At 36.2% G+C, this 17,025-nt stretch overlaps 1 protein-coding gene across 7 annotated transcripts in view; it reads right to left on the bottom strand.

The window, feature by feature from the left end:
- Nucleotides 1–1,122: 1,122 nt before the first annotated feature.
- slc12a7b (solute carrier family 12 member 7b) overlaps nt 1,123–17,025 on the bottom strand; it is a 153,316-nt gene continuing 137,413 nt past the window's right edge. For 4 of the 7 annotated variants that reach the window (XM_088643355.1, XM_088643359.1, XM_088643358.1 and 1 more), the window contains 3 exons: nt 15,576–15,745; nt 3,269–3,435; nt 1,123–2,886 (listed from right to left, as the gene is read on the bottom strand). In XM_088643355.1, the coding sequence (XP_088499481.1) occupies nt 2,810–2,886; nt 3,269–3,435; nt 15,576–15,745 (414 nt within the window). In that variant the 3' untranslated portion in view covers nt 1,123–2,809. The remainder of the gene's footprint in view (nt 2,887–3,268; nt 3,436–15,575; nt 15,746–17,025) is intronic. The other 3 variants (XM_088643356.1, XM_088643360.1, XM_088643361.1) reach the window with 1 other exon arrangement.

Genomic DNA, 17,025 nt, shown 5'->3' with positions numbered 1-17,025 from the left:
AAGATTTAAAGTGTATTATCGATCTAGTCTCGTCTAGTCTAACAACCAAATATCATTTCCTACTGCAGGAAAATGACAGAAACTGGCAGACTAACTAGAACTATAAGATATAACAGTCCCAAAACACAGAACAAAGCCTTCATAACAAGTAAAACTTAATAATATAACTCCCTATTGGAAAACCTATGTTTCCATTATTCACAAATATCACAGGCAATAAACAATCTCTGCATTTTCTCACTTACTAGTACTGCTGTTACAGTACCTGTACTCAGTCTAAAAGTGCTTTTATTATAGTTACAGTATGTCTGCCCACTGGATTTCATTTCATCACCTGACTAGTTTTGACATTTTTAATCCCTTCAGACAGTCAGAAGGTATTTTCACTCTAGCCTTTGAAAATTATGTACTCTACAATTAAAATAAGTTAATCAGCAATAACAAACTGTAGAGAAAAACAAGAACAGTTTATAGTTCAGCTATTTACCTATACAAAATACATATCATGCATGGCTAAGATGTGAGAAGTTGTCAAATATTCCTGAAGCACACAGAGAAAAAATGTTAAATAAATAAAGGGTTGTATTTTCAAATGTATCTGAACAAATTAAACAGCAGTTGACACAGAGTAAAGAATGTCCTATGAATGACACACAATAGTAAGAATTACACAACCAACTAAAGTACACAGATTTTTGAGAATTCAGTTTTTCCTTTAATAATACTGCTTCTAAGCACTTAAAATGTTTGATATTAAGTGCAGTTTAATTAAATGTTGCAGAGTATCACATTCATTAATGACAGCGACTGTCAAAAACATAATAAGGACCTTACAGTAATATTGTTTCTTTCTCCTGCAGCACTGTGAATGCTACCTTTATGGAGCACCATTATAAGAGTACAAATCCTGATATTATAATTATGATATAATTATCATTAAATATTATTATAATTATTAGTAGAATTAGTGCTGCAGGCAATGTTTTTTTAGAAAGAAAGTCAATTATTTATTTGAATTTATTTAAATTTAGAATTGCCCATTCTTACTCAATTAATCTTTACAGAAATAACACTTGGACCAGCAGATGATAGATAAGGATGTTGTTCTCTGAAACATACAGCTGCTGTATGTTTTCCATCTTCTATAATCTCCAACTTGTAAATTTATATTGTTATCATTGACACACAGCAAGCTAACAAATATTTTTAACATAAAGGTTGATTTCCTTGAAAGAACACAGATGCCTTAACCACACAATTCTTGGGGAAGGAGAACAAAGTAATGTAGCCAATTCATGGAGGGGGATTATTAGGAGGCATGGGAAATTTGGCCACTCTTTTCAAGAAACACCCTGGGATTTTTAATGACCACAGAGAGTCAGGACCTTGGTTTTATGTCTCATCCGAAGGATGGCGCTTGTTTACAGTATAGTGTCCCCATCACTATACTGGGGCATTAGGACCCACATGGACCGCAGGGTGAGCACCCCCTGCTGGCCTCACTAACACCTCTTCCAACAGCAACCTTAGTTTTTCCCAGGAGGTCTCCCATCCAGGTACTGACCAGGTTCACACCTGCTTAGCTTCAGTGGGTTGCCAATTGTAAGTTGCAGGGTGACATGGCTGCTGGCACTCTCATTAGCTATTAGCTATCAAAGCAGAATGATATCTTGGTTTTAATGCACAACAGACTCTGACAAACTACACAACTGTCATTCCTTTTCACTAGAGCCATGAACATTCTTTAGCTAAGTCTTACATTTGAGAGGTTTAACTGTGCACCATGTCAACAGCAGAATAAAAATAATGGGCAAAAAAATCAATTTAAATTGATTATTAAGATATGTAAGTCGCATGGATATTGATCTGATTCTCTAGGCAGACAACATCTTTTTCTGACAGCATCCCTAGTAAATTTGTATTACTGGTATTCAGACCATTTGGATATTTTATGTAAAAAATACAGTATAGAAATTACAGTATAATGCAATTAAATAGATTTAAGATAAAAACAACTAATTTTTAATTTCTCACATGAAATGCTCTTATCTAAGAATCATGAACAGCAATGGTGTGAACATCAATCTTGTAGGAAAAAAAACCATCATGATGACTCAACCCGAACCTTTCAAAAACAAGCTATGGCTATTTTTAAACACAAAATAATAGTTCTGACTTACAGCCTAAACAAAACTGATGTCTGAGTAATACTTCAAAAAATTTTTGTGGCAAATTTCCATGTGGATATAAAGGTGGAAAATCACATCAAACACACTGCTTTTCCTCAAAACATGCTCCTTTAGCAAAAGCGAAAACACCACTACAAGTATATGAGGACCTTCTAGGACAAATGCTGTCAAAGTTACAGTAAGTGCAAAGATAGTAGCCTTGCAAAACATCCAGAAGGCAGTCTGGAAATGGACTGATGTTTTTTTTTAAATAGACAACTTCCATATTCGCACTGGTGTCCTCAGCAGCATTTTTATATTCTAAAACAAAATATTTTTTAAAATGGAACAAAATATAATCTATTGTATACAACATTAAACTAAAAAATAAACAATAAAACAGAAGTGCCAACATACTACCTCCTCTGGTTAGTGTGATAAAAGGTCCCAGATATTTCGCACTCCATCCTGATCAGGACTTTCCTCACTGGACCCTATGCTGTCTTTTTCGACCAATGGCATTCACTGTGCCCCACACACAGTTAGCAGCAGTTTTCACTTGGAGCAGTGCCTGGATTTAGGAGTAGATAGTGATGACCTCCCTTCCTCCACCACGTACTAGCAACACTCTGTTCAGGCCTTCAATCAGAACTTCCAGGAACTCCATGTCTGGGAGGTTGTAGGTAAGGTAACACACATCTCACATCATAAGAGTAACCTTAAGTAGACAAAAAACAGCCTTTTGTTTATTTAATCCATTGATGCCATCCCCCATTTGTTTCCAAATGGAAACCCTTTAAGGTTTTTGAAAGTCTGAATTCAACTTATTTAACCATATTATTATTTAACCATACTGCCAAAGCTGAAATCCTGGCTTCTTCCAAGCGATTGCTGGATGAGCTCCTCAGACTAACAAAACAAGCTAGAGATGCCAAATAGTCTCCCATCATTCTCCCTTTCTTTTGTTCTGAAGAAATTAAAACCACACATTTTTTCATTCTGAAATCTAGTGTGGTTTGTGGCAGATGTAAACCTAGGAAAGAAAAAGAAAGAGGAGAACAAACAAAGAAAAGGAAGGACAGAGTATGACAGACACTTACAGTGACGTTTTTTGCATATGTAAAGAAGGATACAGTTTTCATCCCCTTCCTTATTTGTAGGGGGCCCAGGCATGTTGAGCAAGACCAGTTGAGCCTGCTGGGATTTACACAACACCACCTCATTGAGCTTCACAGCCGTGTGCATCCTCCTCACGTTGGACTGGTTCCTACAACACAGATGCAGTGATTACATCCTGGGACACCTTAGGAGCAAGTGACAAGGTTTAACCAGTCTCAACATACAGCACCACTTGGGAGGTGGTGGGGGATGGAGCTAAGATAACTGAAAAAAACTGACCAAATCCTACAGAACAGCAAAACACAGCCCAGGGAAACATAAGGCGCTATCGTGGAAAGTGTTGTGGTTGTCAAACTAATAATAATTGCTTACACTTATATAGTGCTTTTCTGGACACTCCACTCAAAGCGCTTCACGGGTATTGGGGACTCCCCTCCACCACCACCAATGTGCAGCATCCACCTGGATGATGCGACGGCAACACCATAGTGTGCCAGAACGCTCACCACACATCAGCTATCAGTGGGGAGGAGAGCAGAGGGATGAAGCCAATTCATAGATGGGGATTATTAGGAGTCCATGATTGGTAAAGGCCAATGGGAAATTTGGCCAGGACACCGGGGTTACACCTCTACTCTTTTCGAGAAACGCCCTGGGATTTTTAATGACCACAGAGAGTCAGGACCTCGGTTTTACATCTCATCTGAAGGACGACGCCTGTTTACAGTATAATGTCCCCGTCACTATACTGGGGCATTAGGACCCACATGGACCACAGGGTAAGTGCCCCCTGCTGGCCCCACTAACACCTCTTCCAGCAGCAACCTTAGTTTTTCCCAGGAGGTCTCCCATCCAGGTACTGTCCAGGCTCACACCTGCTTAGCTTCAGTGGGCTGCTAGAAACTGTCCTCTCTGGCAACTCCACACAGCTGCCAGATGTCTATAGTGTCTCTGTGCTTCTGAACCACATGCAATAAATGCTTCTTAACAGATGACAATTTAAAGCCTCAGTCTAACTGAAGGACATTCTTTTATTTCTTTATTTTTAATGTAGGTAATTTACAATTTAGCAGCATTTACTGTACCACCTTCACCTTCACAAAGCAGCACATTTTCAGAAATCAGATCTGAAGAGAAAGTGCACTTATTAGGCCTAAATGTACCTTATTAGATTAAGCTTACACAACAGAGAGGCTAGCACAGACTACAAACTAAAGTTTAATTTGCCAAGACAATCTAAGCAGCCCCTTTATTATTTTTGGAAAATGTATGCATTTATGTAGTCCATAAACATGTGTTTTTTTTATTTCATGTGTGTAACAGACAGGCACAATCTCTACCAAGGGTGTTAATCAGATGGGCCTGTTACATATGGGGGTGTGCTGATGGTTAGGTGTAGGACACATGGTGAAGCCAGAGGTCTATCAGACTGTAGTGTGTGCTATGTTTGTGCTGGTTTGTGCTGTTGAAAGTAGCGTTTGTGCTGCTTTCATTTCCAAGATATAGTGCCTTGTTTTTCGGGGTCATGACGTCACTCAGCCCCCCTTCAACGTCGTAGGGAAACCAGACTGGTCTCATTCATTAGTGCTACATTTGTGCCATTGAAAGTAACTTCCCAGCTTCTTTCTTTCCTGAGATATAGTGCCTTTATTTGGGGGTGTGTGACGTCAATCAGCCCCCCCATAACGTAGTATGGGAACCGGACCGGTCTCATTTGTAAGTGCTGCGCTTGTACTGGTTTGTGCTATTGAAAGTAACTTCCCAGCTGCTTTTGTTCCTTAGATATAACGTCTTCTTTTTCGGGGGGTGACCTTGCCCAGCCCCCCTACAATGTTGTAGGGAAACTGGACCGGTTTCATTCGTTAGTGCTGCGTTTGTGCCAGTTTGTGCCATTAAAGTAGTGTTAGTGCAGCTTTCATTCCTGAGATATAGCGCCATTCATGGTGACTTTGACCTCCAGTGACCCCGTCTGCGGAGTTCAAGCGCTCTGTTATGGTGCGAGAGTAACAATTCTGCAATTTTGTTTTTATGTTTGCCGGGGTGGGGGAGTGGTGGTTGATTTTGCTTTTAATACCAGTATCTTCTTTGCGTTTGTGTGTACAGGAAAATTAAAATTATCACCAATATCATACCCTAATCAGAAGAGTTGCGGATGTAGCTCTACTGTCTCACATATGCAGACCTCAGAAGTTAGCCAACAGGTACTTTTAATTAGTTGATGTGATGAACACAATGGGTAATATGAAATCGTGTAACTAAGCAGCTAAAGTATCACAAATGGACATTTTGGAAACATTTCTTTCTTTCAAAAAACGTCTATTGTCCTTGTAGTGGTAGGCAGTTCAAAGCACGATCAGAGCATTACTTTCAGTTACTTTCAGTTTGTTTCTCATAGAGCCGAATGCATAAAAATAGTCCACTATTACAGCTTATTGTGAACATGATATGTCTCTTTCAAGTTAACACCCGAATTGAGAAAATCGATATTTTGTCTTAATCCAAATGTCAGCAGCCAGTAATCAGCCAACAATTTAAATTAACAAACTTAACAAAAAGTTTAAACTGTACTATATAGTACACCACCTGGAATAAAACCTGGTCCGTCAGCATCATTAAACAGGGAACCAACTGGATGAATTATTATACGTAGGATTTCTTCATGGCAAACTTTAAATTAAACGAGGGAGGGGGGAAGGATTATTTTTTGCCAGTTGCCAGTAATCGGGGAACAGCTTATCAACACGATGGGGAAACAATTTTTTTTATTTTAAATAAATGAAATAAAAAATAAGATTCAATTAAATGTTCCTGCCTAACTCAAACATTGCAAGTCTTTAAAAGCTGTCCATAACTAGTTTAGATAGTTAAAAACTTTCTATTTTTCTGATTTTTTTCCTCGTGATCAGCTCGGAATCTTTGTGTATGCTATAAGATTTTTACTTTTTAATTAAACATTTAAAATACTTGAATTTCATAAAAGTTGTACTTGATAGTAATATTAACATGGAGTCGTGTAACTAAGCAGCCTAAATGTCTCAAGGGGACATTTTGGAAACATTTGAGGTTTGTTTTAAAAAAAATATAGAATTGTCCTTATAGTGGTAATAGGCAATGGACTGTCATGTAGCGGGCTGCACCCAGGCGGTTCAAAGCCCGATCAGAGAATTACTTTGTTTCTTAAATAACCGAATATATAAAAATAGTCTACTATTATAGCTTATTGTTGGCTATGGTGTGAGTGTGTGTATCTGGATGAATTATTATAAGAGATGGTTTTGTGATTTAGGATGTCTTCAGGGAATTCTTTAAGTTAAAGGACGGAAAATGGTTCTATTTACACGCTGTGTATCACCTCTTCTTATATTTGTAAAAACATTCCAATTTAAATGCAATACGGAATATATTGTTAATAATATTAAAACAAATTCTGTTTTTTTTTGGCCTTGTGCTTTCACTGCTCCAGTCTTGGTTCGTCCTCCACCACATGGGCTCAAACCCAGGTCTCCTGCATCACTCAACAGAGGTTTTGCCAGCTTAGCTACAGATCTTCTTCAGCCTATCCAGCCAACATCCCTGTCATGTGCAGGGGAGTGGAGGGCTATACTGTCACCGCATTTTCCTGCACAAATCGGATTCGCTACAATACTATAATGAGTCCCTGAGGCACATCGTTCAAATTTCAGAATGATAAAAAATAAACCTTTGTTGAGTTTGCCTAAGAGACAGAGGGTAACTTTTGAGAAGTCATGCACTGCTTGCAAAGAAGCTGATTTTGACAAACAGCTAATTTTGCTTGAAGAATTTAAAATCTGTCTGTACTGTTGCTTTATTTGAGCAGAAAGTCACCTTTCTCTTACAAGCGGCTCTGTCAAGCAAAGTTTGTGTTTACACACCACACCCTTTTGAATGAGTTTTAATCAACATTTTCTGTTCAAGAGGGCTGGGCAGAGTGATGGAGAGTGAAAAACATTACCGGCGGCACTTTTCCTTCCCCCCTGGTGAAAGGCGATAATGCAGAAAAAGTTTTTTTATTTTACTGGGAGTGTGGACATTGAGTGAGCAACGGGGTGCACAGTGAGATTAACACAGTGAGATTACTGAGATGGATAGGTTTAGTAAATATTTTGACAAATATCTAAATTTTTGCTATGAGCTACGTGACCATGCCCCCATGAAATTTGTGGGAAAGAGGTTTAGTGGGCAGCTTTATTCACAGTGTAGTGCCCATAGAGTGTTAGTTTTAATATACTGTACAGTATAACAGTATAAAGCAAGTATGTTTTTTTTACGTTTGTAATCGCTCTTCTTGCAAGTACATTTTGTACTTAGTTTGCTTTTGTGTGTTAGCTGGTGGGCAAACGTTCGAAGTGAAAATTCTTCCACAAGGAGTGCACAAGGAGTACAAAAGGGGAACCCTGGTTTAATTTAAAATTATATTTTACCTTCATTTTTTATTTTATAAGTTTGTATTTCACTTATTTTTTTATAGTCAGATTTAACTTATGTTTGAACACAGTCTTGAAAATTAATGTTTTTACACAATGTGGAAGTGCAACAATTTATCACAGTGAAACTTTTAATTCTAATTATTGAATACCAATAGTTTATGCACCTGGCACCTGACTTTATTTAGATGTATATAAAATACTGAACTGTGACATAACATTTCAGAAATACAATTGAAAATAGTCTGTGATATTTGTGTAATGAAACTTTTCTAAATTATTTTTTAAAATTAAAAATGATTAAAATGTATAATCTTTCCATGTGTAATGTCATTAGAAAGTACAATAAGCCCCTGCTTTAATGATGGTTTCAAATATAAAACTAACTGGTGAGAAAGCTATGTTTAATGATAATCAAAAGATTTCAAGTTAAAAGAAATTCTTTACATTCCATTATTAAGTTTTAAAGGCAGAGTGCCATAAACACTGCAAGCTGCAGAACAGTCTCCTTACGGCACCGCCTCTTCTCTGACTGAGCTCAGTGGACGATGCGCTATTTTCTCAGCCACCTGCTAAGTTGCTTCACACCACGGGAAGACAGGAGAATGGGATTGTACTGTATCCGTACGAAATGCGTGTTGCGTTTACAAAATTAAATTTTTAAAAATGTTTAATTCAAAAGTTTAAAAAAACTTACAGCTTACACAAAGATTCTAAGGTGATCACAAGGATTTTATGTTTTCAACTAATCCCGTTTTTTAGGGGTTACAAAATCATGCAATGTCTGTTTTAGGCAGACACGGTATTGTTTCTTATTTTTGATTTTCTTTAAAATTAAAAGAATCAGTTGCCCATCATGCCACACAATATTATGTTACATTTTAATGTTTTTGAGAGACTTCAGAAGGCTTCAACTGAAGCATAAAAAATATAACATAATGCCTTCTCGCGTTATGAAGTCACTTGCACCTGGGATTTATTCCCGCTTTATTCAAACTAAGGTTTTTAAAAATGCAACCAGGTACTAGATATTGTTTAAATACAAGTTGTGAAATTTTTTTCAAATCGCGATCTTTATATCTATAGGTTGCAGGCTCTGTGTCATTTGTTCACAAAGTTATTGACATCTGAATCATTGTGTCTCATAAAAAGGCGTTTTAATAAGCGAAACTTATGAAAAATAAAAAAAAAATGACTCTGAAAAAGATACAAGAAGCTTGAAATTATTTTCATTAAATTAATACTGTTAATAATGACCAGCCACATTATTATAGTTTCAGTGCTATTTTTATTACCACTTTTATAGTTTCATTTTTAATACCGCTTTGTTATCCTCGATTCTAATTAAAATATATACGATTTCATTTTAAGGCTTGAGGCGTCTGTTAAATTGACCCACTGAATAGTGTTTTAAATTAAACCGGTTGAACAGTTGCCAGTATTCACGTTTGTAATTCACGTTTTTATTTCATTATTAATATAACTTAACATTGCATATGTTATAATATATAAAAAAAACAAAAACATATTAATATAGTGTACATAATATTTACTAATTTATTTTTAAAAAGTCTTTGTTAGAAGAAAAACTCAGACCACCTAGACAGAACCCCTTTTGGCAAACCTGCTGCACCAACAGGCTGCTCGGAAACACAGCTGAGACGAACAGCTTAAAAATGTTTCTAAAGTAATCGTGTGAATGAGTCAAATTAAAAATAAAACATGTTTACAAAGAAAGTGGATTACAGTAATGCTACCAGCTATATAAATACATATATTTAGATCCTTAAATTAATATCATTATTAATTTCTTTAGAGAAGCGATTCCATATTATATTCCCTTTTTAGCGGATTCTAAAAAGATTGAGGTTTTTTACTGCGATAACAAGTGCTAGTATTCATAGAAAGGTTAAAACATGGAATACAGAGGGAGTTTCAGAAATTAAACAGAGGTCTGGAACACCCTGTCTCAAAACAGTGACAAATCACCTCAAACAAAATACAATTTTAAAATACAAGCAGTTTGAAATTATAAGTTGTTATTAATAAATCACTTAACTTAGAAAATGTTGTGATATTTAGAAACACCAAAACATTTAATATAGTGTCCATAATATTTACTATTTTAGTTTTTCAAATAAATGTTTATTTGCTAAAAGAAAACTCCACCAAGAGCTGGGTTCAAACCCCCAACCACCAGCATGCAAGTCATATTCCGAAACCATTACACCAACGCGTCGCTTAACAACTTAAGCTATAGCTGAAAGGGCAGGCAAAAAGTTTTCAAATAATCACGGGTGAATGAATCAAATTGATGCGATGTTTACAAAGAATGTGGACTATGGTAATAATTTGAGCAATATGAATATAATTGTATCATTATAAATTTCTTTAGATACGCGATTCCATATTATATTCCCTATTAATCAAATTCTAAAAAGTATGCTTTTCTTTTACTGCGATAACGATTACAAGTATTCATAGAAAAGGTTAAAACAATATAACTTTTTATGAAGTATATAAACTTAATATAGTCAGAAGGAGCACGTAAAAACTTTTCCAAAATAACCACAGTAAGTAACCGAATGAAAGACTTTGATGCTTAAAATCTTTATGAAGAAATGGAATACTGGTGTGTATTTTTTATTTAAACTACCAATACCATCCATATACAGTTTACATAATACGATTATATTCCAAAATTAATACAATTTCTGACGTTCAGAGATGTTATGCTCCCATTATTTTTGTGCTCAGCTACCAAAATTTCCCTTTAGTTGTAAAACTCCATATTATTATTCAATATTAAGAGGATTTTAACATGCACAGTAAAGAGATTAAATAAAGCAATCATTTCACTAACAACCAATGTACCTCGAGTGCCGCCTGTTGGTCATTTTAGCCAGCCAATCACATACTGCAGTATAACGCGCTAATCTGCAGATAATTTTGCGCATTACAGAGTTTTACCGCACATTTTGAATGGCTGCATCTGCATATCACCCATATGCATATGGTGCATATCTAACACCATGGAGTGGTCAATCTAGGTGAAAAGTACTACCAGATGCAGTATGATAGGTCTTTGTTCAGTGGTTTGATATAATTTTAAGCATTTATGTGTATATTAAGGCTGTCCTTGTAACATCACATATCCTGTATCTGAGCAAGGGAAGCCCTGCTGCACTTTCTTTACTTTTCAAAATGAGAGATTGAGCCAGGACCAAACTGAATTCTCCTTTAATATTCTTAAAACAGAATCATGAATGGTATTGTTTAGATAAAACACCAATTTCAAAAGAAAACAAAATTCTCTTAATCCCATACCGTTATACTAATAGTAATAACACTAAAAATACCACAATACCCCACAGCTCTAAATGCATAGTTCAACTTAAGCACAGTTATTCAATTCTAAAGCATCATACAGTGTGTTTAATCAAAGATGGACAACAGATAATGTGTGATGGAAACAACTCTCTAAAACTAAATCATAATGAAGATGAGTTGTTGTTTGGAAGCTCATAGAATAAAACAGGCTGTTCCGCCCAAACTACAAAAGGTCAAATGAAACAGAAAAAGGTAAAAATTAAATAAATCAATCCAATCCATTATTCTACTAATAAAACACTATTTATACAGTACCTTGCAAAACTATTCACCCCCTTCCCCTTTCTTGAAACACAATTAAGTACACCAATACCTCTTTTTATGAACAGAAATTCCCCAGAAACCAAATTCCTAAGAAGAAAAACCTGTTTCCATTATTTCTTATGGGAAGAATTAGCATCAATTCTGGACACGAAAAATGTCACCCCCTACTTTTACTTTTTTCACCAAAAAATGACAAAAGAAACTGTAATAATTAACATTCATATTGTGGTTTGTGTGTTTAGTAATAAAAAACACTACTTACCTGCTAAGTAAAGTTACCTCATTAATCATATACAGCAACCACTTCATTTGCTTTTAGTGTAATTACACACACACACAATTTTTAATTTTAACATCTTTAGGGTCCATGATAAAGTTTAAACCACAAATATTATTCTGAAAAGTAAGAGAGCACACAATAGAGAACACCGCATCAAGAAGCAGTAAACTGTATTACACATGTCTCTTGTGCCACTCCTTAGGCTCTGTTTAGCTCTCACCCATACTAGTTAGTGGAATGTGATGTGTACGCTCAATATGAAATGAGTCGTATGACGCCTTGCTCTTTGCTCTCAACATTTGGCAGAGGTTTTGAACATTTTCTTCATATCGCCTCTTCGTAGTTTTGAAGCTGGCTTTCATTATTCGAAACAATTATGCGTTATGGGTAACAATGCACATTCTTCTTGGTATCAAATTTTCATAAAAAGAACTTGTAAAATGTAAAAACTAAAATGAAGTTGTTAAAGAGGTACAGGTGTATACATGTTCATAAAGTGAATATTTTTATCAAAACAAAAGCTCAGACTGGAGATTTATACGGATGAAAGAAGATAAACATCAGCAAAAATTATGATGGAACATTTTTGCAACCAAAATACAGTATGTTGATTGCATATGTTTCCACCCCCTGAGTAAATACTTGGTAAAAATAAATTTGGCACCAATTACAGCTTGAGGTCTTTTTGGATGAGACTTGCTTACCATTTTTACACACAGGGATTGTGAAGTTGTCTTTTTGTATATCTGCTCAAGCTCTTTCAAGTTGGTTTGGCAAAACTGCTGGGCAGCGTTGCAATTCAAATCTTTTGTGCTTTAGATTATTGTCCTGAATTATTTTTGCAGACATTTAACTTTTCACCAATATACTGTATATATCAAGTATTCACTGTAAGCATTCAAGATGATCAAATATAATTAAAATATTGATTAAAACACTTTAAACACTATATCAGTGATAATTCAACAAGAAGAGACATCATTTGAAGGTGGTGTATATTTTTTCAAGGCACTGCATATGCTTGAAATTATTTTTCTTGTTCTTTCATTATTATTCTGCCATGTATTACAATTAAAATAAAACACATTTTGCTCAAAACTAATTTCATAGTATTCAGACGTCAAAATGTATCTATGTGTGTTTTAAGACATTACCATTACAATTATTCTTATATAAATCTTTGAATTTTTAATATAAAAATATATTTTAATATTAAATGTTTTAGATAATTAATTTCAAGACAAAATATCCAGATCAAATTCTATGTAGACTAAGAATCCATTCTTATTAAAGAAAAAGATCATAGCACCTTCTGTGCGTCAAATCCTTAGTATAGGTGAATTTGAAAAAAAAAAAAGAAAATAAATTTGTAATAGGTAAATGCAAAGCTTGTTATACACAGGAACATAATGCTTACTGAAACATATGCTTTCCATATACTGCAATAACAAGGAAAAGCCTTAAAAATAAGTTTTGTGCAGAATATTTCAAAATACACTATTGCAGCTACACAGAACATCCAATGCTTCTAGTATCTTGTACAACTAATTAGCTTGCTAGTTATTAAGAAAACTGTGTACTATTTGGATTATTTTTGCTCAGAAAAGAATTCATATAAGAGTGGCCAGTTTAATTCTGAGTCAAAAATGTCATACATATTCAGGGTAAAGGATCTGATTTATTCAGTCTTGAACAGAGACGATAATGAGAGGATATCACAAGTATTCAATAAAGCCTGAAGGGTTCTGACAAAACAATTACTAGGATTTATTTGCAACAATACCCTGGAACACAAATGGAAATTACAGGAAGTGCAAGAGGCTGTGTGTGTCTGGAATACGTTACAGAGCCATGTTCTTAAAGTAGATTCCTGTGGCTCCTCCAAGAATCAATGGAACAGGATAACCTGATCAAAACGTTCCTAGCAAAAAAGCAAGGTGGGTGTACAGGTCTCTCATTTGTAACCTATGTTCTATTTTGTATTTTTTATGTGTTCTAAATTGAAACACTGTTTGGAAATGATACACAACTTGTCTGAATCCTTTGCAATGCAACTTGCAAATTGTGATAGTGTACTGTAGCATGAAATCTCTGCTCACAAACTGACCCTGACCGAAGAGTGGTCTGGAGGTTTTATGTATGGAAAGCAGCAAAATACGTTACAGCACACATGCTATATAAGTTACATGCAAATAATACTGTGAAGCACCATTCCAGCTCACAGGACCTGTCTTGACTCCGATGTGTGGGATACAGAAAGAAACACGGTTTCCTAGGTTTCAGTAAGCTACACAGCTAACAGAGTGCAGTCCTTATGAGCTGCAAGGCAATAAGTTCAAACCAAGACTATCATCACACATAGGCAAACATAAATGTGACTTACAGACTTTCCCATTCTCTAGAAGGAGAAAAACACATAGGAAAAAAACACTTTAGTCTTTTTTCTGTGCAGCATCATTCATCTTGCTTGTTTATGTGGGTATTTTTTACACAACTGCAAAAACAATTATCACCACTCATAGGCATGGTCATACAGAAACCTAAGAAGGTGCCAACTCAAATAAAAGAAGTTTTCAAAAATGTCTTCTATGTTTGATATTTTATCATTTTGAGAACTTCAGTGACGTGTTCTATTTATTTTTTATGTAAACAGTTATCATCCTTACAAAAGTGAAGTAATAACAACTTCATATAAATCTACAAGGTCTTTATATAAGTAGCCTTTTTTCCAAGCCTATGATGTATAGAAAAGTCAACTGCTGGAGTAGCTAAGAAAAGCTAAGAAAACACTAAATAGTCATTATCAGATTGGTGTTGCACAGTTTGGTCAGAGCACTACAAAGATGAGCAAACATAAAACTGTTATTGATCATGCTGGTCTATGTAGAACATACCAGGGAATCAGATTTCCCCTCACTTGATTAACTGAACACTATATGAAACCGTATTTTGGTTAATAGAAAATACTTAAACTCCATATTAATAAATGCTGTAGATTTCAAGTTACTTAACATTTGTATGGACAAGAGTTTAAAATTAATTAAAGAATGAATGTCTTGCACTTATATAGCTCTTTTCTGGACACACCACTCAAAGTGCTTTACAGGTAATTGGAATCCCCTCCACCAACACTGAGGTGTAGCACTGCCTAGATATTTACACAGTACGCTCACCACACATCAAATATCATTGGGGAGGAGAACAGAGTAATGAAGCCAATTCATAGAATTGGGAATTCTATTAGGAGGCCATGACAGCTAAAGGTCAATGGGAAATATAGCCAGGATATTTTGAGATCTTTTTTGAGAAACGCACTGGGATTTTTAATGACCACAGATAGCTAGGACCTTGGTTTTACACCTTATCTGGCTCCTTATTACAGTATAGTGTCTCCTTCACTATACTCATGCATTAGGACCCACACAGACTGCAGGGTGAGTGCCTCCTACTGGCCCCAGTAACACCTCTTCCAGCAGCAACATTACTTTTTCGCAGGAAATCTCCCATCCAGATACTGACCAGGCTCACACTTGCTTAGCCTCAGTGGGTTGCCAGTTGTGAGTTGCAGGGTGATGTAGCTGCTAGCCATGCACCTACACTACATCTTAAAATGCATCTACTCAGCAAATTCTGAAGACAAATGTTTACAAAATTGAATAGTGGGATTAAATTTATCTGAACTTGAGTCCCAGAAAGAACGACTAGGATGCTTTGATATCAGGGCAAGGTGCAGTTTGTCAAGAGATTTATTTACTTCTACCTGCTTGTGCAAAAGTTTTATTTTCTCTTTCGATAACTACTAGCTTGAGATGTTCAACAAAGGCTGTAAAAGACTCCATTGTTTTTTGTCCATATTGCTAAACATATTTACACAGAAATAAGTCAGACCTGTCAGGAGAAAACACTCACGGTTTCATGTTGAAGAGGTCCCGGACTCCTATGTTAGCCTCTCGGTTTCGGTTCTTCTCTGAGATGAGCTTGTCTTTGGTCCAGGTCATGTGCACTCTCTCTGGTGTGGCATCTGCTTTGGCACTGAGAGTGGAATGGGATGCTGTGTTCCTGTCATGGATTAGCTGGGCCTGAAATTTTGGAATAACAAAAGGTTTCTACTTGTAATCAACTACTACTTCTTTCTCAACACAGATAGCAAGTTTAAGGGACAAAAACTGCAAGCATCACCAAAGGCCTTCATCACTGCAGGAGCTCTTGTTTTCCTTCTTGCTGTAGTCTAGATACAGACTGAATTCACAAATGTTTACATAATGCTGGGATGTTAGGGACCTGTTCTCCAAATGACTGGCTCTACAGTGTAAATAGGCTAAATAATCACACCAGCCAGATAAAACATGTTTTTCTAAGGATTTCTTCCTCTTTATTGTTTTATTTCATTTAACTTTTGAAAAAAGCTCAAATTAAATAAGGTACTGTAGATGTAACTTTTTAGAATGTATTCACTTTATAGGATACTTTAATAATACTTTGATTCTACTGAAAAAATGTAATTACAACATTCAAAAACAAATATTATCTGCTCACAGAACCTAGAACCTTGAGATCATTTCCCAATAACAAATAGTTTTAGTTTTTTCTTTCTAACGAAAAGCAAGGCTAAAACAACCAAATCCTATTTCTATACTGTTAATTAACTTTACATATACTGTATGGCTTTAGTCAGCACTGTGGTATAGTGATTATCATTGCTGCCTTGCAGCTCTGGGGTTGTGGAATCAATTCTGGAACTGGGGTACTATCTGCATGGAATTTGCACTCTCCATATTCATATGGGTTTCCTCCTGGTACAGTTTCCTTACACAATCCAGACAAACTGGAAGGTGTCACAAAGCGTCTTTCAGGACCCTATGCAAACAGCACAATCCGGAGGGGAGTGAGAAAACACGGGGAAAAAAGAGTAGAATAGGGGCTGCAAGAACAACTGGGGGCGTGTCCAAAGGGAGTCCATGAGAATAACCTGAGTAAGCCAATGTCCAAAGCCGGGTGATCCATCCTGACACAGACAAACAAAGTTAAAAGCCAGAGCGGGATCCGGCGAAGGGTCGGGGGAATAAAAGGGGGTTACGAGGCCAGGCACTCCTAGTCCCGGACCCAGATGGTCAGGAAGCCGTTATGAAGCCATCGAGTCGCTCCTGGACTCGCGGGTAGGTGGGCTTCTGGGCATCCATCTTCCAAAGCTGAGCCAAGATTGGCAGCAACATCTGGCTTTTATAGGACAGGGGCAGGAACCAGAGGCAGGTGCAGGAGATCAAGAACAGACAAGGAAGGGCTGGAGCATCCTTAAGAGGAGGGGTTTACGATAGTGACAGAAGGTTAATTAGTGAGAAAACTGGCCAGGTTGTGAGAG

This window comes from Lepisosteus platostomus, chromosome 8 (genome assembly GCF_059453375.1).
Source record: "Lepisosteus platostomus isolate fLepPlt1 chromosome 8, fLepPlt1.hap1, whole genome shotgun sequence".
Classification (NCBI taxonomy): domain Eukaryota; kingdom Metazoa; phylum Chordata; class Actinopteri; order Semionotiformes; family Lepisosteidae; genus Lepisosteus; species Lepisosteus platostomus.
Note: the sequence above shows the minus strand (reverse complement) of the source record. Positions and strands in the feature narration are given on the sequence as shown.